We start from the raw sequence: 22874 nt of genomic DNA, 5'->3' as shown, positions 1-22874 counted from the left end.
TCTACGAATACTTGCCTCTCAAGTATTGGCTTTTGAGCAGTGAGCAGCCAAATCTGAGTTCAGTAACAATTTGTGTAAATCTTTGATAAATAAGACTATTTTAATATTGTTGGTTTAATAAAAACAGCTGCATTTCTGAGTTATCAGCACTGAGTATGATATGAGCATACATTTTTATTCTACGTGGGTTTACTAGTCAAATAAGCTAATATTATATTTACTAGAGGTTTAAGATTATAAAATTTATAGATTTCATTTTAATCAAATTAAATTATTATTATGACAAACTTTATTTCAACAGTAATTGTGTGTTATAATATGTCTTCTTAGAAGTAGGTTCCAAAATCTTTTTGGTAACCTGAAATTAAATTTATATTGAGTTAAATAATAGATATTCATTGAATATCTAGATCATTTCTAAATAAGATAAAACACCAAAACATTAACTACTGAATATAAGTTTAATTTTATCTACTTTTGGCTTCTTATTTTTACAGAGAACTAAAGCTGTTTGGATCTGTTAATAAATGTGTTCATTTTGCCACTCTGAGAAATTATACTATGAAGAAGCATATCCTCTAGAAGTTATGAGATGGTATAATCATAAAATTTGCTAGTATGCTACAAAATGCTGGTATGTGACAAGCAATTCACAATTGTTTACTTCCTGGTCTTCGCTGAAAAATAGAGGTTAAGTGTTGAAAATTATAATCAATATATAAATGAAGCTTCTAGAAATAATAAGGATGAAGTAAAAACCTCTTTATGCAAAATATTCAAGGAATGAGGGGTGTTCTTGTCAAGGAAAAAGATTGTAATTCTGTCCTAAAGAATCAATAGTGGTTTAGAGGTTGTGTGAAGGCTTTCCAGATGAGAAAGAGGAAAGTGAAGGACAAAAACCTGAATGAAAATATGAAGTTGTAAAGGAACTGTGCGTGGGGAGGGGGGGGACATGTCTTCATCATGTCCTCAATTATTTAAAAGAACCGAGTCTTCTCAATTTTAAACTATGTTAGATCCCATATTTACTTTTGATATCTGTATTGCCATTTTGGTTAAATGGATAACTAAGTATTATTTCATAGTGACCTGTCATCCTGGTTAATTAAGTGTCCAAACCTTTTGACATTTTGAGAACTTTTGATATTTTGCTTCCCCAAATCAAATCCTTATGCTCGCTTCGGCAGCACATATACCAAAATCAAATCCTAAATAAAATCCTGATCTCAAATTGACTTTGAGACTTCTGAGAGGGCCTCTGGAAAACCTCAAAGGATTTGTTCTCTCCTAGTAAAAAGAGATGTTAAACTAATTAGGTCTATTTAATATGTTGAACTGCATGAAAATTATGGTCAAATAAGAAGAGATTCTTAACCTTCCCTAGCTTATATCTGTATAGGTAAATGTTTTTAACATAAATATTTCAGGAATTAGATGTAATTTCTAAAAATCTGTCAATGCCTTTTTTGTTCACTATTATATTCTTATGCTATTTTGCCTGATAGTATACAATAATGGCATAATTTTATCATCATAATTCCAGTTGCTCTCATCAGATCTTTAATACAGCCATTTTAAGACTTTTATCATTCACAGACAGTTATTGTTTTATTCCAGTGTTTTCCTGAAAGCTCTTGCAATCGGCTACTATCTAGAATGCTTCATCTTCAGCAAAAAGGACTGTCTCTGAGACCCATGGAAAGAACTATAACAGGTAAATCTGGGGTACAGACTTCTGATGGCATCGCTCAAGTAACTTTGAGACCATACCACTGGACTGAGGAAAGATTCCAGAACTCTAGTGGAGAAGCCAATGCGTTCATAAAACTGCTAACCCAAGACCAAGCAGAACAAATAATTAATTACATGGGACTGAATGAACTGATGAAGGAAGATGATAATTTTTATGTGTTTTTTACTGCTGGTTCATTAATATTCTGTTTTATGGGTATAAGATTTCTATTAAGCTATCTATAACTCATGACTATTTAGTAGATTATACCTTTGTAAACAAAAGCAAAACATTTCTTCTTCTCCCTACCTGAACCTCCCAGAATTCAGAAACTCTTACAATACTCCTATTTATATGGCAATATAGCTATTTACACAAGTTCAGTAAGAATCTGTTCTCCTTGTAACAGGACATAATTGGAAAAATTGGTTATATTATCAAGGCTTTGACTGAAATGTCATATTTGAGAAAGATATGCATAGAATCAAATATGACCAGACAGCTTTAAGGAACTAAGGTTGACATCATGGAACCAATGCTTATAAAGCCCTCTTGGAAAAAACCAGCCTGGTACCTGACTTATGATGTTCCCAGCCTACAGGCAAATAAGAAAAGTCACTTCTTGACAGGCCCAGGAAACAGAGTATTTTGGGGATCTCAAGAAGAGAAATTCACCCAAATCTATAGGTACTGCAGATAAGTATGATGACAGATTGGCTTCCTAGTGTGGAGAGGCTTTTAAAAGCCCAATTTGAGGGACCTTCCTGGTGGTCCAGTGGTTAAGACTTTGCCTTCCAATGCAGGGGGTGCAGGTTTCATCCCTGGTTGGGGAGCTAAGATCCCACATGCCTCGCAGCCAAAAAACCGAAACATAAAACAGAAGCAGTATTGTAACGAATTCAATAAAGTCTTTAAAAAATGGTCCACATCAAAAAAAATCTTTAAAAAAATAAATCAATAAAAGTCCAATCTGAGATTCTTTAAAAAACTTCCAGCAAAGCAAATTTTTAAAGGCCCATGTCGTCAAATACCATTTTTGCTGCACTTATGCAAATAATCAGGCCAAATTTAACGAGACTAGACTTATTTTGTGAACAAGAATCATCTTACTTTGTTTTCTTTGATCAAAATGCGGTAATTGAGAGAGAAATTTTATGTTTCAACAGAAAACTATAACCCATCCTTGTGGATTATCAGATTCTAGTCCTGTTCATTGTCCTTGAGCTATTTTTAACCTCTTTATAAACTGGATCCTGCTGTCTTGCACATTTTGTCAGTAATTAATGCTTCCAATTTTTCTACTACCCTCTTCACTTGGTGTCACTAAGTACTAAAACCTGACTGCCCAGATCCTTATTGAGACTCTAGGTTGTCTTGTCCCAAAGCCCTGTAAGCTGAAGCAGGACAACTTGACATAAACTTCAAAGGACTTATTGCTGCAACAGTTTAGGCCACTCAGGAAGTTCACCAAACATCTGCATCTTCCATGCTCTGCTCTAGGAAATAACCATGACCATGACACTGATGGTCTCATTCATCATCTAAAGATGCTTCAAGCCCAACATCTAGAAATCTTCTTGACTGGCTGCCCTTCGGACTCAGAAACTAGGTATATAGTCTACTCTAACCACTAATCTTTGTTTTCTTTTTATTTCCTTGTTCTAATTTATGCTCTTTTCCTCCTTTTCAGATCTCTTACCTAGCATTTCCTAACCCAAATCTTCTGTCCAAGTCAATCAACCTAGATTCCTTTTTGTGTGAAACTTCTAGGGAAGTTACAGATAGGAGAAATGTGGGGACCCACTCAGACCCCCAGAGTTGGTATAAAGATTATTTTTCAGTGAAAACATTTGAGCTAAAGAAGATGTAGAGAGAAACCTTATCTGAACTTCCCTTAACTGACTAAAGCAGAGCCTCCAGAAAAATATGGCTGCCATTAACCCCCTTCAAAGGGAGTTTCCTGTGAATTCAGCTGCCTTGGAGACAGGCTGCCCATTTCCATTGGCATCAAAATGCCCAAAAGAACTTTCCATATCTTCCCATTCAAGCCTCCTCCCAAATGCCTCCTCCCACTCCCACCCCCCAGAAGTTTGGTATATAAACCTTTTATCTCTGGCTATTAAAGAAATTACCCGTCAATGAGGAGTACTCCTGTGCGTAAATATTAATAAATATTGTCTCTTCTCTTGTTAATATGTCTCTTACCAATTAATATGCAGGCTCACAACCACTGGACCCAAGCTATAAGAGGAATAGTTTTCCTCCCAACATAATCATTTCTTCTTATCTTTCAGAATCAGATCACACCAGTCCTTTACTATTCCAAAAGAAACAATAATAGAAAACATATCAACACAGTCAAAGAATGCCAGGAAATGGCATTCTCTGCACATTTCCATCATGCAAAAATCTAATTTTATATATGAGTCAGTAGGTGGCACCAAAGAAGAAAGAAGTGTACCTTGGTAAATGCAAAGAACGCTCTGAGTCCTGGAAATCTAATAAAACCTACTCTTTAGAAGGTCTGTGTTCTGTTTTATCCTTAAATGTCTTATTTAAGCTGAAAACTGGGACTTCCCTGGTGGTGCAGTAGTTAACAATCCACCTGCCAATGCAGGGGACATGGGTTTGAGCCCTGGTCCGGGAAGATCCCACATGCCACAGAGCAACTAAGCCCGTGTGTCACAACCACTGAGCCCGCGTGCCACAACTACTGAAGCCCACGCGCCTAGAGTCCGTGCTCCGAAACAAGAGAAGCCACCGCAATGAGAAGCTGCGCACTTCAGTGACGAGTAGCCCCTGCTCACTGCAACTAGAGAAAGCCCGCGCGCACCAATGAAGACCCAATGCAGCCATAAATAAATAAATAAAATAAACTGAAAACTGCCTCAAGACTTCATTGAAAGTAAACCCAAAAATCACACAAAAAAAATAAAACTTAGAAAATACCTTGAAAAAAATTTCATATATTGCTGCCAGAAACTGATTCTAGATATCCATCTTGCTGGGTTAGACACAAATCATATTGTATTCAAGAAATATGATGTCTTACCAGCTGTATATCTGAAGCCTGTGATCCACCGAGGCAGAAGCAAGAGGATAAGCACAGAGAAATTTGTGCTATAAGCCAGAGGAAAAGGAGCATTGTGGCAGTTCCTAAATCTTTTGGGCATTCCAGATGGGAGGGCAGGGACCATTCATTTCTAGAAATATATGTGAAACCACAGAAATTGCCCCTAGTCAAATGTTAGCCTTTCCACAGACTGTAAACCAGAAAAGGACTGAGCTCTTGCCACCTCATGGGAAGGCTTTTTTTTTTCCTGTTTCTTAATAAAAATATTCAGCGATATCAGGAAAGAATATTCCCTTAAATTTCTTAAAGATACTTTGCACATTCCTCTTGCCATTCTTCCCCATCCCAAACTAACATCAAAGCAGCACATCACTTAAAATGTAGTTACTAAACTCACTTAGCTATAATAAAAATTAATATAAATAAATAAAAGACTAAGTTAAAGAGAGATGTCCCTCTTCTACAGTCACTGATAATACTCTAGTAGCTAAGGTAGTGTAAGCAGATAGGGTAGGGTGTCCCCAGAGAAAGAGAACCAGGCATGGCTTTCTTGACAGAAAAGAAGCCATTTCACCTAAGCTATTTTGTGATCTAAGCCTGGCCACAATGCTTGCCCTTGAACAGGTCTCAGTAATTAATGATTTTAAGGGCAGGAACAAAGGAAAAGCAGTCAAGAAACAATAGTTCAGCAATAAAACAGAGTCCTAGTTCCTCCTCAAGGAATATACATCACAATCTGATACATATTTTTGAGTTCTGCAGGAACTAAGCCCCCCCCCCCCACCAGGTAGAGGATGGTGACTACATGCTGAGACCCCAGACTGGCCAGAACCTAAGGAATGATGATGGTGACCTTTGCTGACCCCCCTGACTTCTATCAACTGAAGTCTGGACTCTGTCCATCTTTGCCCTAATTCTATGCTGAATTCTCTGCTCAAGCCCCTTCATGAATATGCATGTACCCTTAGCTTAAAACTTCCCCAATTCTGCTGTTCGGAGAGACACTACTTTGGGAAAGATCCCTGGTGTTCTCCTCACTTGCTGCAAGTAATAAATCCCTCCTTCTCCCGCTCTTTGCCTTGGTTGTGTCTTTTGGCTCGACACCCACCAAGAGGCAAACCCAGTGTTTCTGTAACAACAGTGCTTCTCCCTAAGTCCTCCTCTCCAACAAGGTCCAAGCTGTAGGCCTTGATGAAAACAATTCATATTTTATAGCAAGACAAGAAAATTTTAAACATAAAATTTTTCTCTGCCCATTTGGGCCTCTTGCATCCCCTTTAGTGTGTGTTGTGCAACTGCATTAACCAGACTTCCTTAGGAGATAACATTCCTTCTTAACCTCATCAAGGGTCACAACTCCTTAGAAGATAACTTTCCTTCTTGATCTTGTAAAGGGCCATGATGACCCATGACCCACTACGTGCTTTGTATGTGTAGATCTGGATTCTGTAAACTGTCAATAATACATCATTTGACGTAAAACCCTTTGTCTCAAAATTTTACATACCTGGGCTCTGACCTCTAATGGGCGGAACAGTCCTCAGAACTTTCTGAAAGACTCTCTCCTGGGTTATAATCCTCAGGTTGGCTCAAATAACATTTTCCATTTCTTTCTTAGATCAATTATTGATTAACTTTTTTCATCGACAGCCTCCACTTACCCTGGCAAATTCCATTGGTTTGGGAAGAAGGCACATGACCATGACATCAAAGCGAACATCACATACTGTCTTCAACCACTTGGTGACAAACTGAGGCTTCAGCTTTTCCACTAAACTTCCAACTTCATCATCCATCATATACGCTGTGGAGTGAAACCACTGAAACACCATGGCCACCAGCCTGGCCAAGCTTTCCGTAGGGGTGTTCTCACTGGGCGTGCAGAGGCTCACCTGGAAATAGGTAGATCAGACTCTCCTTCAGCCTCCTTACATAATTATTACATGTTTGGTTAAAGATGAAAAAAAAAAAAAGATGCCCCATATAATCCATTTGAAATAGGCAGGGTTTTTTTGTTTTTTTGTTGTTGTTGTTGTTCTTTGAACCCTCTGAATGCCCATTTATTTCTTTAAATTTTTGAACCATTTTAAGAATTACTGAAATATGATTTTTTAAAATTCTTATTAAAAGTACATTTGGGCTTCCCTGGTGGCGCAGTGGTTGAGAATCTGCCTGCCAATGCAGGGTACACGGGTTCGAGCCGTGGTCTGGGAGGATCCCACATGCCATGGAGCAACTAGGCCCGTGAGCCACAAGTACTGAGCCTGCGCGTCTGGAGCCTGTGCTCCGCAACAAGAGACACTGCAATAGTGAGAGGCCCGCGCACCGCGATGAAGAGTGGCCCCCGCTTGCCGCAACTGGAGAAAGCCCTCGCACAGAAACGAAGACCCAACACAGTCAAAAATAAATAAATAATAAATAAATAAATTTAAAAAAAAAAAAGTACATTTATGAGTAATTGAAATCTCCCCCCCTTGACAGGAGTGAAATAATACCACTTTAGGGTAACTGTTTTACCTTGTCCTTCTCTTCTTGATATCTGCTGCAGCTTATTCACTTAACAAGAGGTAGAGGCCTTTCCTGGTTTTTGTTTTTGTTTTTGTTTTGTTTTGTTTTTTAATCTACAACTTGTTAATATTTGGCCAGGGAAACAAGTCTCTGTAGCAATTGTATCTTTTGGGCCAAAGCTTTTTTTTGTTTGTTTTTTGTTTTCTGTTTTTTTTGAATTTTATTTTATTTATTTTTTTATACAGCAGATTCTTATTAGTCATCCATTTTATACACATCAGTGTATACATGTCAATCCCAATCTCCCAATTCATCACACCACCACCCCCACCACTTTCCCCCCTTGGTGTCCATACGTTTGTTCTCTACATCTGTGTCTCTATTTCCGCCCTGCAAACCGGTTCATCTGTACCATTTTTCTAGGTTCCACGTATATGCGTTAATATACGATATTTGTTTTTCTCTTTCTGACTTACTTCACTCTGTATGACAGTCTCTAGATCCATCCACGTCTCAACAAATGACCCAATTTCGTTCCTTTTTATGGCTGAATAATATTCCATGGTATATATGTACCACAACTTCTTTATCCATTCATCTGTCAATGGGCATTTAGGTTGCTTCCATGACCTGCCTATTGTAAAGAGTGCTGCAGTGAACATTGGGGTGCATGTGTCTTTTTGAATAATGGTTTTCTCTGGGTATATGCCCAGTAGTGGGATTGCTGGGTCATATGGTAATTCTATTTTTAGTTTTTTAAGGAACCACCATACTGTTCTACATGGTGGCTGCATCAATTTACATCCCCACCAACAGTGCAAGAGGGTTCCCTTTTCTCCACACCCTCTCCAGCATTTGTTGTTTGTAGATTTTCTGATGATGCCCATTCTAACTGGTGTGAGGGGATACCTCATTGTAGTTTTGATTTGCATTTCTCTAATAATTAGTGATGTTGAGCAGCTTTTCATGTACTTCTTCACCATCTGTATGTCTTCTTTGGAGAAATGTCTGTTTAGATCTTCTATCCATTTTTGGATTGGGTTGTTTGTTTTTTTAATATTGAGCTGAATGAGCTGTTTATATATTTTGGAGATTAATCCTTTGTCCGTTGATTTGTTTGCAAATATTTTCTCCCATTCTGAATGTTGTCTTTTCGTCTTGTTTATGGTTTCCTTTGCTGTGCAAAAGCTTTCAAGTTTCATTAGGTCCCATTTGTTTATTTTTGTTTTTATTTCCATTACTCTAGGAGGTGGATCAAAAAAGATCTTGCTGTGATTTATGTCAAAGAGTGTTCTTCCTATGTTTTCCTCTAAGAGTTTTAGAGTGTCCGGTCTTACATTTAGGTCTCGAATCCATTTTGAGATTATTTTTGTGTATGGTGTTAGGGAGTGTTCTAATTTCATTCTTTTACATGTAGCTGTCCAGTTTTCCCAGCACTACTTATTGAAGAGACTGTCTTTTCTCCATTGTATATTTTTGCCTCCTTTGTCATAGATTAGTTGACCATAGGTACATGGGTTTATCTCTGGGCTTTCTATCTTGTTCCATTGATCTATGTTTCTGTTTTTGTGCCAGTACCATATTGTCTTGATTACTGTAGCTTTGTAGTATAGTCTGAAGTCAGGGAGTCTGATTCCTCCAGCTCCGCTTTTTTCCCTCAAGACTGCTTTGGCTATTCGGGGTCTTTTGTGTCTCCATACAAATTTTAAGATTTTTTTGTTCTAGTTCCATAAAAAATGTCATTGGTGGGCTTCCCTGGTGTCGCAGTGGTTGAGAATCTGCCTGCTAATGCAGGGGATGCGGGTTCAAGCCCTGGTCTGGGAGGATCCCACATGCCGCGGAGCAACTAGGCCCGTGAGCCACAACTACTGAGCCTGCGCGTCTGGAGCCTGTGCTCCGCAACAAGAGAGGCCGCGATAGTGAGAGGCCCGCGCACCATGATGAAGAGTGGCCCCTGCTTGCCACAACTAGAGAAAGCCCTCGCACAGAAACGAAGACCCAACATAGCAATCAATCAATCAATCAATAAATCTTTAAAAAAAAAATGTCATTGGTAATTTGATAGGGATTGCATTGAATCTGTAGATCGCTTTGGGTAGTATAGTCATTTTCACAATATTGATTCTTCCAATCCAAGAACATGGTATATCTCTCCATCTGTTGGTATCATCTTTAATTTCTTTCATCAGTGTCTTATAGTTTTCTGCATACAGGTCTTTTGTCTCCCTAGGTAGGTTTATTCCTAGGTATTTTATTCTTTTTGTTGCAATGGTAAATGGGAGTGTTTCCTTAATTTCTTTTTCAGATTTTTCATCATTAGTGTATAGGAATGCAAGAGATTTCTGTGCATTAATTTTGTATCCTGCAACTTTACCAAATTCATTGATTAGCTCTAGTAGTTTTCTGGTGGCATCTTTAGGGTTCTCTATGTATAGTATCATGTCATCTGCAAACTGTGACAGTTTTACTTCTTCTTTTCCAATTTGTATTCCTTTTATTTCTTTTTCTTCTCTGATTGCCATGGCTAGGACTTCAAAACTATGTTGAATAATAGTGGTGAGAGTGGACATCCTTGTCTTGTTCCTGATCTTAGAGGAAATGCTTTCAGTTTTTCACCATTGACAATGATGTTTGCTGTGGGTTTGTCGTATATGGCCTTTATTATGTTGAGGTAGGTTCCCTCTATGCCCACTTTCTGGAGAGTTTTTATCATAAACGGGTGTTGAATTTTGTCAAAAGCCTTTTCTGCATGTATTGAGATGATCATATGGTTTTTATTCTTCAATTTGTTAATATGGTGTATCACATTGATTGATTTACGTATATTGAAGAATCCTTGCATCTCTGGGATAAATCCCACTTGATCATGGTGTGTGATCCTTTTAACGTGTTGTTGGATTCTGTTTGCTAGTATTTTGTTGAGGATTTTTGCATCTATATTCATCAGTGATATTGGTCTGTAATTTTCTTTTTTTGTAGTATCTTTGTCTGGTTTTGATATCAGGGTGATGGTGGCCTCATAGAGTGAGTTTGGGAGTGTTCCTTCCTCTGCAATTTTTTGCAAGAGTTTGAGAAGGATGGGTGTTAGCTCTTCTCTAAATGTTTGATAGAATTCACCTGTGAAGCCATCTGGTCCTGGACTTTTGTTTGTTGGAAGATTTTTAATCACAGCTTCAATTTCATTACCTGTGATTGGTCTGTTCATATTTTCTGTTTCTTCCTGGTTCAGTCTTGGAAGGTTATACCTTTCTAAGAATTTGTCCATTTCTTCCAGGTTGTCCATTTTATTGGCATACAGTTGCTTGTAGTAGTCTCTTAGGATGCTTTGTATTTCTGCCATGTCTGTTGTAACTTCTCCTTATTCATTTCTAATTTTATTGATATGAGTCCTCTCCCTCGTTTTCTTGATGAGTCTGGCTAATGGTTTATCAATTTTGTTTATCTTCTCAAAGAACCAGCTTTTAGTTTTATTGATCTTTGCTACTGTTTTCTTTGTTTCTATTTCATTTATTTCCGCTCTGATCTTTATGATTTCTTTCCTTCTGCTAACTTTGGGTTTTGTTTGTTCTTCTTTCTCTAGTTCCTTTAGGTGTATGGTTAGATTGTTTATTTGAGATTTTTCTTGTTTCTTGAGGTAGGCTTGTATAGCTATAAACTTCCCTCTTAGAACTGCTTTTCCTGCAACCCATAGGTTTTGGATCGTCGTATTTTCATTGTCATTTGTCCCTAGGTATTTTTTGATTTCCTCTTTAATTTCTTCAGTGATCTCTTGGTTATTTAGTAACGTATTGTTTAGCCTTCATGTGTTTGTGTTTTTTACTTTTTTTCCCTGTAATCCATTTCTAATCTCATAGTGTTGTAGTCAGAAAAGATGCTTGATATGATTTCAATTTTCTTAAATTTACTGAGGCTTGATTTGTGACCCAAGAGGTGATCTATCCTGGAGAATGTTCCATGCGCACTTGAGAAGAAAGAGTAATCTGCTGTTTTTGGATGGAATGTCCTATAAATATCAATTAAATCTATCTGGTCTATTGTGTCATTTAAAGCTTCTGTTTCCTTATTTATTTTCATTTTGGATGATCTGTCCGTTGGATAACTGAGGTGTTAGTGAAAGTCCCCCACTATTATTGTGTTACTGTCGATTTCCTGTTTTATAGCTGTTAGCAGTTGCCTTATGTATTGAGGTGCTCCTATGTTGGGTGCATATATATTTATAATTGTTATATCTTCTTCTTGGATTGATCCCTTGATCATTATGTAGTGTCCTTCCTTGTCTCTTGTAACATTCTTTATTTTAAAGTCTATTTTATCCAATATGAGTATTGCTACTCCAGCTTTCTTTTGGTTTCCACTTGCATGGAATATCTTTTTCCATCCCCTCACTTTCAGTCTGTATGTGTCCCTAGGTCTGAAGTGGGTCTCTTGTAGACAGCATATATATGGATCTTGTTTTTGTATCCATTCAGCAAGCCTGTGTCTTTTGGTTGGAGCATTTAATCCATTCACGTTTAAGGTAATTATCAATATGTATGTTCCTATGACCATTTTCTTAATTGTTTTGGGTTTGTTTTTGTAGGTCCTTTTCTTCTCTTGTGTTTCCCACTTAGAGAAGTTCCTTTAGCATTTGTTGTAGAGCTGGTTTGGTGGTGCTGAATTCTCTTAGCTTTTGCTTGTCTGTAAAGCTTTTGATTTCTCCATCGAATCTGAATGAGATCCTTGCCGGGTAGAGTAATCTTGGTTGTAGGTTCTTCCCTTTCAACACTTTAAGTATATCATGCCACTCCCTTCTGGCTTGTAGAGTTTCTGCTGAGAAATCAGCTGTTAGCCTTATGGGAGTTCCCTTGTATGTTATTTGTCGTTTTTCCCTTGCTGCTTTCAATAATTTTTCTTTGTCTTTAATTTTTGACAATTTGATTATTATGTGTCTCGGCGTGTTTCTCCTTGGGTTTATCCTGTGTGGGACTCTCTGCGCTTCCTGGACTTGGGTGGCTATTTCCTTTCCCATGTTAGGGAAGTTTTCGACTATAATCTCTTCAAATATTTTCTCGGGTCCTTTCTCTCTCTCTTCTCCTTCTGGGACCCCTATAATGCGAATGTTGTTGCGTTTAATGTTGTCCCAGAGGTCTCTTAGGCTGTCTTCATTTCTTTTCATTCTTTTTTCTTTATTCTGTTCTGCAGCAGTGAATTCCACCATTCTGTCTTCCAGGTCACTTATCCGTTCTTCTGCCTTAGTTATTCTGCTATTGATTCCTTCTAGTGTAGTTTTCATTTCAGTTATTGTATTGTTCATCTCTGTTTGTTTGTTCTTTAATTCTTCTAAGTCTTTGTTAAACATTTCTTGCATCTTCTCGATCTTTGCCTCTATTGTTTTTCCGAGGTCCTGGATCATCTTCACTATCATTTTTCTGAATTCTTTTTCTGGAATGTTGCCTATCTCCATTTCATTTAGTTGTTTTTCTGGGGTTTTATCTTGTTCCTTCATCTGGTACATAGCCCTCTGCCTTTGCATCTTGTCTATCTTTCTGCGAATGTGGTTTTTGTTCCACAGGCTGCAGGATTGTAGTTCTTCTTGCTTCTGCTGTCTGCCCTCTGGTGGATGAGGCTATCTAACAGGCTTGTGCAAGTTTCCTGATGGGAGGCACTGGTGGTGGGTAGAGCTGACTGTTGCTCTGGTGGGCAGAGCTCAGTAAAACTTTAATCCATTTGACTGCTGACAGGTGGGGCTGGGTACCCTCTCTGTTGGTTGTTTGGCCTGAGGCAACCCAACACTGGAGCCTACCTGGGCTCTTTGGTGGGGCTAATGGCAGACTCTGGGAGTGCTCACGCCAAGGAGTACTTCCCAGCACTCCTGCTGCCAGTGTCCTTGTCCCCATGGTGAGCCACAGCCACCGCCTGCCTCTGCAGGACACCCTCCAACACTAGCAGGTTGGTCTGGTTCAGTCTCCCCTGGGGTCACTGCTCCTTCCCCTGGGTCCCAATGCACACACTACTTTGTGTGTGCCCTCCAAGACTGGAGTCTCTGTTTCCCCCAGTCCTGTCAAAATCCTGCAATCAAATCCCACTAGTCTTCAAAGTCTGATTCTCTAGGAATTCCTCCTCCCGTTGCTGGACCCCCAGGTTGGGAAGCCTGACGTGGGGCTCAGAACCTTCACTCCAGTGGGTGGACTTCTGTGGTATAAGTGTTCTCCAGTCTGTGAGTCACCCACCCAGCAGTTATGGGATTTGATTTCACTGTGATTGCGCCCCTCCTACCGTCTCATTGTGGCTTCTCCTTTGTCTTTGGATGTGGGGTATCTTTTTTGGTGAGTTCCAGTGTCTTCCTGTCGATGACTGTCCAGCAGCTAGTAGTGATTCTGGTGTTCTCGCAAGAGGGAGTGAGAGCACGTCCTCTACTCCGCCATCTTGGTTCCGACCTGTCCAAAGTTTTAAATGTACACTTTCCTTTTGGCTATTAGGAATTGTATGTTAAGAAGTCCAAGACTGGCCTTCAGAAGAAGCTGAATCAGGCACTCCCTGCCCCTCAGTCAGAGTTTGGGACTAGAGCTGTGTCCCAACCACCTTCTGCTACTAACTGGTTGTTAGCAGTGACTGGGCAAGTTGAACTGCCTCTCTGGGCTTCTCTGTCCTCATCAGAAAAATGAAGGGGTAAAATGGGCAGTTTTAAAATTGATGGAGGACCACTTAGCCTGGAAACTGTGTTCTCCTCTACAGAGAGAGATGGACTGTAAGAATTTCCCCTCAAGATTGCACCTCCCTATAAGCTTTTCCCATATAAGAAATCTGTTATATAATCTGCACTAGATACTTTTAAGAAGTTAAGTCTACAAAGTGAAATTTCATAAATATCTTCAGTAAAAAAATAATCTATATACATTTCAGTTCTAAAATGATCAGATTTAGCCAAGAATTTCCTATCAGTAATAATTCTGAAACCTTAGAGCCCCTCCAGTTCATCACATTATAAATAGACTTTCCAAAACTGCTCATCATTTAGTAATTCAATCATTCTGAAATAATCTCTTATTAAGCACTGAAGTAGCATTCAGGAATATAAAAAATAAGTAAAACACTATCTTTGCCTTCAGGAGTTCACAATAGTAGTCAGTATGTCATTAGATAATAAGTTCTAGGAGCAAGACATGCGAAATCAACAATTAAACCCCAATTTGGTAAAACAAAACAAAGCAAAACAAAACCAAAAAAATGTGTGAAAGCATAAAAGAGATGTATCACTTTGGAGACTTAGTCCATGTCTCCAATGGACAAAAACAAAAGTCTGCTTTTCTGCAGAACTGGCAAATTCAGCACGCCTGGAACTTTGGATCTGTATGTTTGATCTTTACTGAATGAATACTGCAGTTGAATCAGTCAATAGCAATCAAATTCCTTGCATTGGTTTGGCTATAATTTTTCTGGCTGTATTGCAGACTTGCCGTAAATACACAAAAAGCTCCACAGAGACTGAACTTTCAAGCAAAATTTCATGTCGATGGGATGAATGATCTGTAAATTATATTGAATCCAATATTTCACAATATACCCTAGCAACTTTCCCACTTGTTTATTGTCAAACTGTGCATTTCCAACAGTTTAGGGTCTGGCACAGTAGGTTTCAACACCTGGCTATTCATTAGAATCAACTAGGGAGCTTTTTAAAAAGTTCCCAAGATTCTGGGGTGGAATCTGGGCAATGGCATTTTTTAAAAGCCTTCCCAGGTAAATGCAATGTGCAGTCACTGTCCTAGAGTATAGAGTCCCTATGCTAAGTTTAATTTTTCACTATTTACTATTTACTTCTTTAAAAAGAACAGAAGAAATTCCTCATCAGCGCAATGTTGGAATGAAACATAAGAAAGCAGAGAAGAGTTAACTTCTTTTCTTACTAAGAACCATATTCCAAATTGACTGAGTAGCCGCTGGTCGTGTTTATCATCATCTTTGTTGTCAAAGTCAGCGTTATCCAGGGAATGGTGGGAAGAGGAGAGGCCCAGCTGCCGCCGGCGATTGAGCTCATGTTCCCGCTGCTCAGCATGGAACTCGGCTTCTTTCAACAAGCTGCCAAAGGAGACAGATTTCAAGTTAGACTGCCAAAAAACACATTCGAGATCATGACCTATTCAGAGCAATTACTTCATGAGTACTCAAGCATCACTCATTTCTCTCCTTTAAATTGGAAGGAGCCTAATTTCCTTACTATTTTCTACTCCATCCCCATTTCAAAGATGAACAAACTGAGGCACAAAGAGGCTACTTCCTCCAATCAATTAGAAACAAGCAGAACTGATGCCTTCTGGCTTCTAGTTCACCAACCATCCCACTAGATGTCAATGCTTCTCCTATATCTAATATGAAGCTGTGTGGACATCAAATGCATAATACAAGGAAAGACTGAGGAACTGGTACCCAGATGGAAAAATATTTAATATCTAGTATTCAAAGACCTGACAGTGAGCAACGAAGATTCCTTTTTCAACTTGCTAAGCAAATGACAATTTAAAAAAATAATACCCAATGTTGGCAAGGGTGTAGCAAAAACTATCAGTTTCATACAGTGATGTATGAAATTCACATACACTCTTTGAAAATCAGTTTGGTAATGTATCAAGCACCATTAAAATATTCAGACCCTTTGACCCAGTCAACCACATCTGGTCATCTACCCTAAGAAAAAAAATATAGGAACAGCACTATACACAAAAATAGTTATCAGAGTTATTTTTAACAGTAAAAAAAAAAGGAAGAAATTGAAATATCTAATGGTGGAGGAAAATAATCTAGATAAATATTAGGTACGCACTAAAAAGGATAAATGTGGAAATACACAACATGGAAAAGAGCTAATGGTATAAGTTTACATCAAAAAGAATGTGGATACACTGTGATTACAGTTATATAAATAAAACATGCATTTGAATAAACCTAGAAGAACACGTGCAAAAGTGATGATGATTACAGCAGTATGGTTGATTTTTTTTCTACTTCCAAACTTTCTGTAACGTTTTATTTAGCAAACATTTATTGCACTTCTACATGTGTCAGCCACTGGGATAAGAGAAACAGAAGACTTAGTCCCTAGCTTTAAAACTTGCATTCTAATATGGTTTCTTAATTTTTAAAAATCTTGCCTCAGTGCATATTATACAAAAAGAGAACAAATCTAGAGGTTATCACTTCTAAAGCTTCCTTTTTTGTGTGTGACAGAAGGAGAAAAAGCCAGAAGCCTGAAGGATCAGGCCCCTGTCTTACTCCACAGCCTTCTGGCTTACTCCAGTACCGAATTATCTAGAGCTCTCCCATCCCTCACTGCTATCAGTCATGTCTGGGACAGCCTTATTCCCAGCCTTCACTCTGACTGGTGCCTCCACTTCATTCCCCTAAGACCCCCGACTCTGTGTTGGCATTGTGCTCACCATACTGGACTGCAATTTCATTCTTCTGTTTTTATAGTCCCTACATGGGTAACTTGAAAGCAGAGGTTACATTTTACTCTCTTCTGTCTTCCAAGTGTCTGATACATGCCTGGCACATAACTGGCATTACATAAAAATATTTGTTGAATGAATGAATTAAAACATCGTCATTGCAACATTGTGGAAGGTGAGCTGCCCGGCTGAGGGCACTTGAAGTTGAATTAAATTTGCACATCTTGGACTTCCCTGGTGGCGCAGTGGTTAAGAATCCGCCTGCCAATGCAGGGGACATGGGTTCCAGCCCTGGTCCGGGAAAATCCCACATGCCACAGAGCCACTAAGCCCATGCGCCACAACTACTGAGCCTGCGCTCCAGAGCCCGCGTGCCACAACTACTGAAGCCCACGCGCCTAGAGCCCGTGCTCCGCAACAAGAGAAGCCACCGCAATGAGAAGCCCGCGCACGCAACGAAGAGTAGCCCCTGCTTGCTGCAACTAGAGAAAGCCCGCGTGCAGCAGCAAAGACCAAGGCAGCCAAAAATAAATAATAAATAAATAAATAATTTTTAAAATAAAAATAAATAAATAAATTTGCACATCTCAATGTGAACAGGGTGGCTCAAAGCAAAGGCAGTGTTTTCAGGGTAAGTTTCTAATGAAGCTGTTACCTAATCACGGCCTCCACGGCGCAGACAAGTTCCTCGGCACCACATTCCCGAGTGTTGATGGGTGGAGGGGAGGTCTGATAGAGGTGGGTCTCCGAGGCAGCCCCCAGTTCGTTACTGTGATGATTTGAGTGGCATCTTTTGCAGTACCGAACAGGCCTGTTTCCGTGACGACCACAACACCCTGCTGAAAAGCAGGTGACAACAGCTCTCCTAACGTGGGAACTGCAGTTCTAGAAGAAAAAGAGTGAAATCAATTAAAAGTCACCACTGAGGTAAATTGGGCTACTAACTGGAACAAATGGAAACTTAAAGGGCCACTGGAAGTGGCAGCACATTTCTGAAGTGCCACTAGTTTCCAAAATGCAGGTCATCTCTAACCAGTGAGATTTCAGCTATAGTTAAAAATAAAGGTGAGAAGTGGTTTCTATTAGTGTGAGTGGTAGAAACGTTCTAAATATGAGTGAAACTGTGTTGAAAAGTCCTCTGTAAAGTGACCTCAGCCATGGGGCATGGGGGGCTTCCTGGATTATTTCAAGTTAGCATTTCAAGAGTTTTCAGCAGAAATATGAAAAAACTTAAAACTGTGGTCCAGAGAGAATGCATCACGGCACATCAGAGTCGGAAACAAACAATTTTAAGCCCTAAAATAAACTTTCAAAATTATTTTATCCACCACCTAAAGGGCCGATTTCCACTGCAGCTCATCTGTCCTTGGTGCATTCAAGGACAGGCAGGGAGCTGTGCTGCACCGAGCTGATGACCCCAAAGCTGGCCTGTCCATCCCCACCGGCACTGTTTCTATCAAGACCTAAAGAATATGTCAGTGGACACCATGGGAACCTCAAAACACAGCAAGAACCATTCACAGACTCAGTGGCTGACATCAACTAGAGGAAAGGAGTCAACAGATGAAGTGAGAAAAGTGGTGCAGTATAAGAGAGATTCTGAAGCTCAGGGGGGTTTATTATCAGAGCTGCCCTGACAAGAAGCAGGGGAGAAAGGCAGCACCCACATAATGCAATTTGAGGAGCAATCAGGAAATAAATATCCCTGACCTCTGCACAAAACTGTGCTCAAGCCTTTTAGAGATGTCACCACCACATAATCAATGTCTTGTGTCAAGAGAGCATTTCAGTCTTTCAGTAGAGCTTATTAAGATGGAACATACTGAAAAAGAATGAATATATGTATATGTATAACTGAATCACTTTGTTGTACATCTGAAACTAACACAACATTGTAAATCAACTATAATCCAATAAAATTTTTTTTAAAAGATGGAATATAATAGGGGAAATAATATCCTAAGCCATTATGAACTCAGGGCTTGGGGAAGACTGAGAACCTTCCATGACAGATATCTTGGGAAGTGCGGAGACAGAAGAAGGAAGAAGGCAAGCACAAAACCTATATCCAAACATTGACAGTGTATTGAATTGCCTATCGGAACAACCATTTCAAAGTAAGGCTTGTTCCACTTCGATTTTAGCACAAGGCTTTGGATACGAGTGCTGGGAAATCTCATTTTCTGAACAGGACTCGGGTCAATAAATCATTAAAGCAAGTTTAAATTTTTTATGATCTTTTTTCCCTTTTATTAACAAGTTTTAAAAAATTATTTGTTAAAATACAGTGTGCTTCCTCTGCATCTGAAGCCCAAGTCTTCTTCAGCATCCAAGTCAGCCCTGACTTCTCCAAGTGAGGTATCTTTCCTGCTTTGTGCCTTTTCTTTCTCTTTCACATACTAAATTTCATTCTGGAAGCACATGAATCCTTACTGGTTTGGGGCTTCTCCAAACCAAACCAAACCACATCACTAGCAGGGTGGATTATATCGGAGTATATTGTTAGTGTTTATTTCTTCCTTTCAGTTGTAGTTAGTCTTTGTTCCTCTGGGATTCCCACTGTTACATAAACAATAGGATGTGGATATGGGTTTAGTGGGTAGTTATTAGCTATAATAAAGTCCCGACGTTTAAGGCTTACAATTTCCAATCCTATTTTCTGGTCACAAATTATTTACATTCTTCCCACATGCAAATTCCTGGCTGGAGGTCCAAGGTCGTCTCATCTAAATTAAGTCCAGCTGTGGGTGAGGCTCTTTTGGTTTAGTTCCTCAGATATGCTTTCATGAGCCTTGAATCTGGATGGGCCGTGGCTGCTTCAACCAAGAGAGCATGGCAGAAGTGATACTCACACGACTCCCAAGGCAAATTCTAAAAGGACATGCAGCTTCCAACTTGCTGTCTTAGAATACTCTCTCTTCAGAAGCTTCCTCATCAGGATACTCTTCTCAGAACTGTGCCATGGCCAAGGCACATGGAGAGGCAATGTGTAAGTCTCTACTCTAAGCCCAGCCTTCAAGTCACCCCATCCCAGAGCCCAAACATACGATCTAGATGCCTCTAGATAATTCCAGCCCCTAACTATTCAAGTCTTCCCAGATGAGGCCCCAAACATCATCAAGCAGAGATAGGCTGTGGCCTGTGCCCTGTCCAAATCCCTGACCCTCAGAATCTGTAAACATAATTAAATAGTTGTTGTTTCATGCTGCTACATTTTGAGTGATTTCTTAGGTAGTATCTGGACATACTGCCTATGTTAGTATCTGGAATATCAACTAAAAGTCAACCTGCCTTATCCCCATGTGCCATCAATTCTAAATAATATCAGCAATGAAATACTTTGCCCCTAAATAACCTCTGGTTGGTCAAAGTTCTAAACAATTGCTGTGGTTCCTACTAAGTTTTAATAATATATTTCCAAGCCACAGTCAGTCCTAAACCCTGTGGACTCAGCTACATGCATTCATTTCAAAAGTAAATTAGAGAGATTTCCCTTAGGTTCAGATTCAGCTGGGCATGTTTTCAAAGGTTCGCTCTAGCCACTCTGTTTCACTGCTTTGAATTTTAAACATAAATAAATAATTCCAAGTGGTCTCATAGAAAAGCAGAATTGAAATAAAGCATCTGTCTCTTGATGCTTATTTGATACAAACTTTTTCTAATTTATTTTTTTATTGAAGTATAGCTGATTTACAATGCTGTATTTGATACAATCTTGATGTTTATCTCAAACCTACTATTCAAATGTAGGAATATGTAGTACTGAATATGTAGTACTGAAAGACACAAACTTTGCCCAAAGCAAGCTCAAACAATTCTGATCTATTAGGAACTTAAGGAAAGTTCTCCAGATTAACTTTCATATAAAACACAACATTTATTAAAGGATAAGTAATAAAAATGTGCTAATTTTAACCTTATTACTGAAAATAATTTTGTCATAGAAAGGCGGGTAATGTTAAAAAATGATCCACCCTGGGTGTCAAGCCTGTTACGTATAACACCAGAGCCAGGAAATGCCAATTTAGAAAGAAAACTGTTTCTCATCCTAGTCTCTCCAGCTTGTAAAAGATTCCCAAAGTAGGAAATAGCCTCGGAATAAAAATGAAATCAAAAGTATGCTGAATGACTATATGATCCCTTGTTAAAACTTCAGAAAGCTAGGTAAGGCGATGCCCAGTTGAGCCTCTCAGCTAGAACAGGGCTTCCAATAATGTTAAGGGCTGAAATGCCCAAAGTATAGAAGGCATTTCTATACTCAAAAAGAATTATAGATGTGGCTTTGAGGGCACTGAACCCCAATTAGATTCATTGAAAATCCACAAAGTTTTAAAGAGAGGCATACTAGCAAAAGCACCACCAGCAGACCAAATGGGACAGACACAGTTCAACACGAAAAGAGGTCTATGGAACCCCAACTTCTACATGCAGGAAGCAGACTGAGAGGGTTACTCAGCTGCAACATGGGCCATTTCTTATTATAAAGGAAAGATGTCTTAGAAAGTGGAGCAAAGATCCCAGGAAAGAAATGAATTAGGAAACTATTCCCAGGAAGCAAAATCAGATCCTAATCAAGGCACATTTGCTATTCCTTAAAGACAGAGGAACTGTTGACATGTTCATGGCTGGAACTGCTATTGACTAGTAACAGCTATCTGCTTCCCCTTCCTCTTTCTGAACAGAGGTCTACTGCTGTTATCCAATCCCTGTCTCACATTTTGTGTTGGGTATGTAACTTGCCTTTTTAGTTCACAGGTCTCTGGTTCAAGAAAATTCGTACCCGAGGGGTTTCATCAGTGACCAGACCAGATGCAGATCATAAGACAATGGACTTTAAGCCTGAAGCCATAAATGGGTAAGACTTTCGGAGGTCTTATAAGGTGCTGAGAGTATTTGGCACATGGAAAGAATGTAAGTAATGATGCCCAGGGGGTAGACTGTGGTACATTAAATATGACCACAAAATTCTTGCTGCTCCTTCTATAAAGAGGAGGAGTCTATTTCCCCACTCCTTGAAACCAAACTGTCCTTTGGACTTGTTTTGGCCAATGGAATGCAGCAGAAGAGATGCTGTGTTAGAATAAAAGGTATATGATACAAACTATGATTTAGAAATTAGTAATGAGTGTTCTTCTTTCTATAGTGTAATGCTTGGAAACGCAGCATCGTAAATGTGATAAAACATAACATTTAACATTGTAAAAAAAAAAAAAGAAGTGATGTTGTGTGACTACAGAGCATCAGGCTCACAAGGCCTTGCAACCTCCCCTCTCACTTTCTCAGAACACTGATACCTTGTGAACAAATCCAGCCTAGCCTCCTGGAAGATGAGACACCTAACGGAAAGAGGGAGGGCCAGACACCCCTGTCATCCCAGCCATTCCAGCCATCCCAGCTGAGGCCCCAGACATGGGAGTAAAGTCATCTGGGACCAACCAGTTGCCAGCAAACCCACTAAATGACTGCAAATGTCAATACATGAGTGAGCCTAGAGGAGTTTATCAAGAGAACTACCCAAGCGAGCATAGGCAAAACTGCCGATCCACAGCGTTGTGATCAAATAAATGTTTGTTGTTATAAGCCAGTACATTTCAGGATGGTTTATTAGGTGGCAATAGATAACTGAAACAGCCCTCCAAAGTTATCCACTCATAACCAACTCCCAGAAAGCTTAAATGACTTGTACATAGTGTCATAGCTAGGTGGGAATAGAGCTGACCAGAACCCAAGTATCAAAACCAACTAGTCCAAAGTTCTTTGGATGACACCATACTACCTTCTCTTGTACTTTTCAACAACTGGAGCAAGAAAAGAAGATGGAAATGGCTTAGGGAAACTGTCATGAACAGTGGCTATTCGAAAGTGGAATCGTTAACTAGAGATATCATTCAACTTACATATAAATTAATATTTTCCATATATACTTGGTCTGGGTATGTTTCTGACACACATATATTGGACTATTTGCATTCCACTTCCAAACAATAAAGACTTTTAGCAAACACGAGCATCCTTTACCAAAGTTAAGTTGCATGTATTGCATGGTCACTCAAACCTTTTTGTATTTAGACTTCTATCCCAGAGTTACACATATGCTTTTATTTCAGATTATTTTTCAAAAACACTGTGCATAGAT

At 39.2% G+C, this 22874-nt stretch overlaps 1 protein-coding gene across 8 annotated transcripts in view; it reads right to left on the bottom strand.

The window, feature by feature from the left end:
- UNC79 (unc-79 homolog, NALCN channel complex subunit) overlaps nucleotides 1–22874 on the bottom strand; it is a 253057-nt gene that overhangs the window by 130946 nt on the left and 99237 nt on the right. For all 8 annotated transcript variants that reach the window (XM_057539170.1, XM_057539172.1, XM_057539174.1 and 5 more), the window contains exons 12-14: nucleotides 17394–17623; nucleotides 15200–15371; nucleotides 6467–6697 (exon numbers count right to left, since the gene is read on the bottom strand). In XM_057539170.1, the coding sequence (XP_057395153.1) occupies nucleotides 6467–6697; nucleotides 15200–15371; nucleotides 17394–17623 (633 nt within the window). The remainder of the gene's footprint in view (nucleotides 1–6466; nucleotides 6698–15199; nucleotides 15372–17393; nucleotides 17624–22874) is intronic.

Source organism: Balaenoptera acutorostrata (assembly GCF_949987535.1).
Source record: "Balaenoptera acutorostrata chromosome 3 unlocalized genomic scaffold, mBalAcu1.1 SUPER_3_unloc_1, whole genome shotgun sequence".
Lineage (NCBI taxonomy): Eukaryota > Metazoa > Chordata > Mammalia > Artiodactyla > Balaenopteridae > Balaenoptera > Balaenoptera acutorostrata.
Note: the sequence above shows the minus strand (reverse complement) of the source record. Positions and strands in the feature narration are given on the sequence as shown.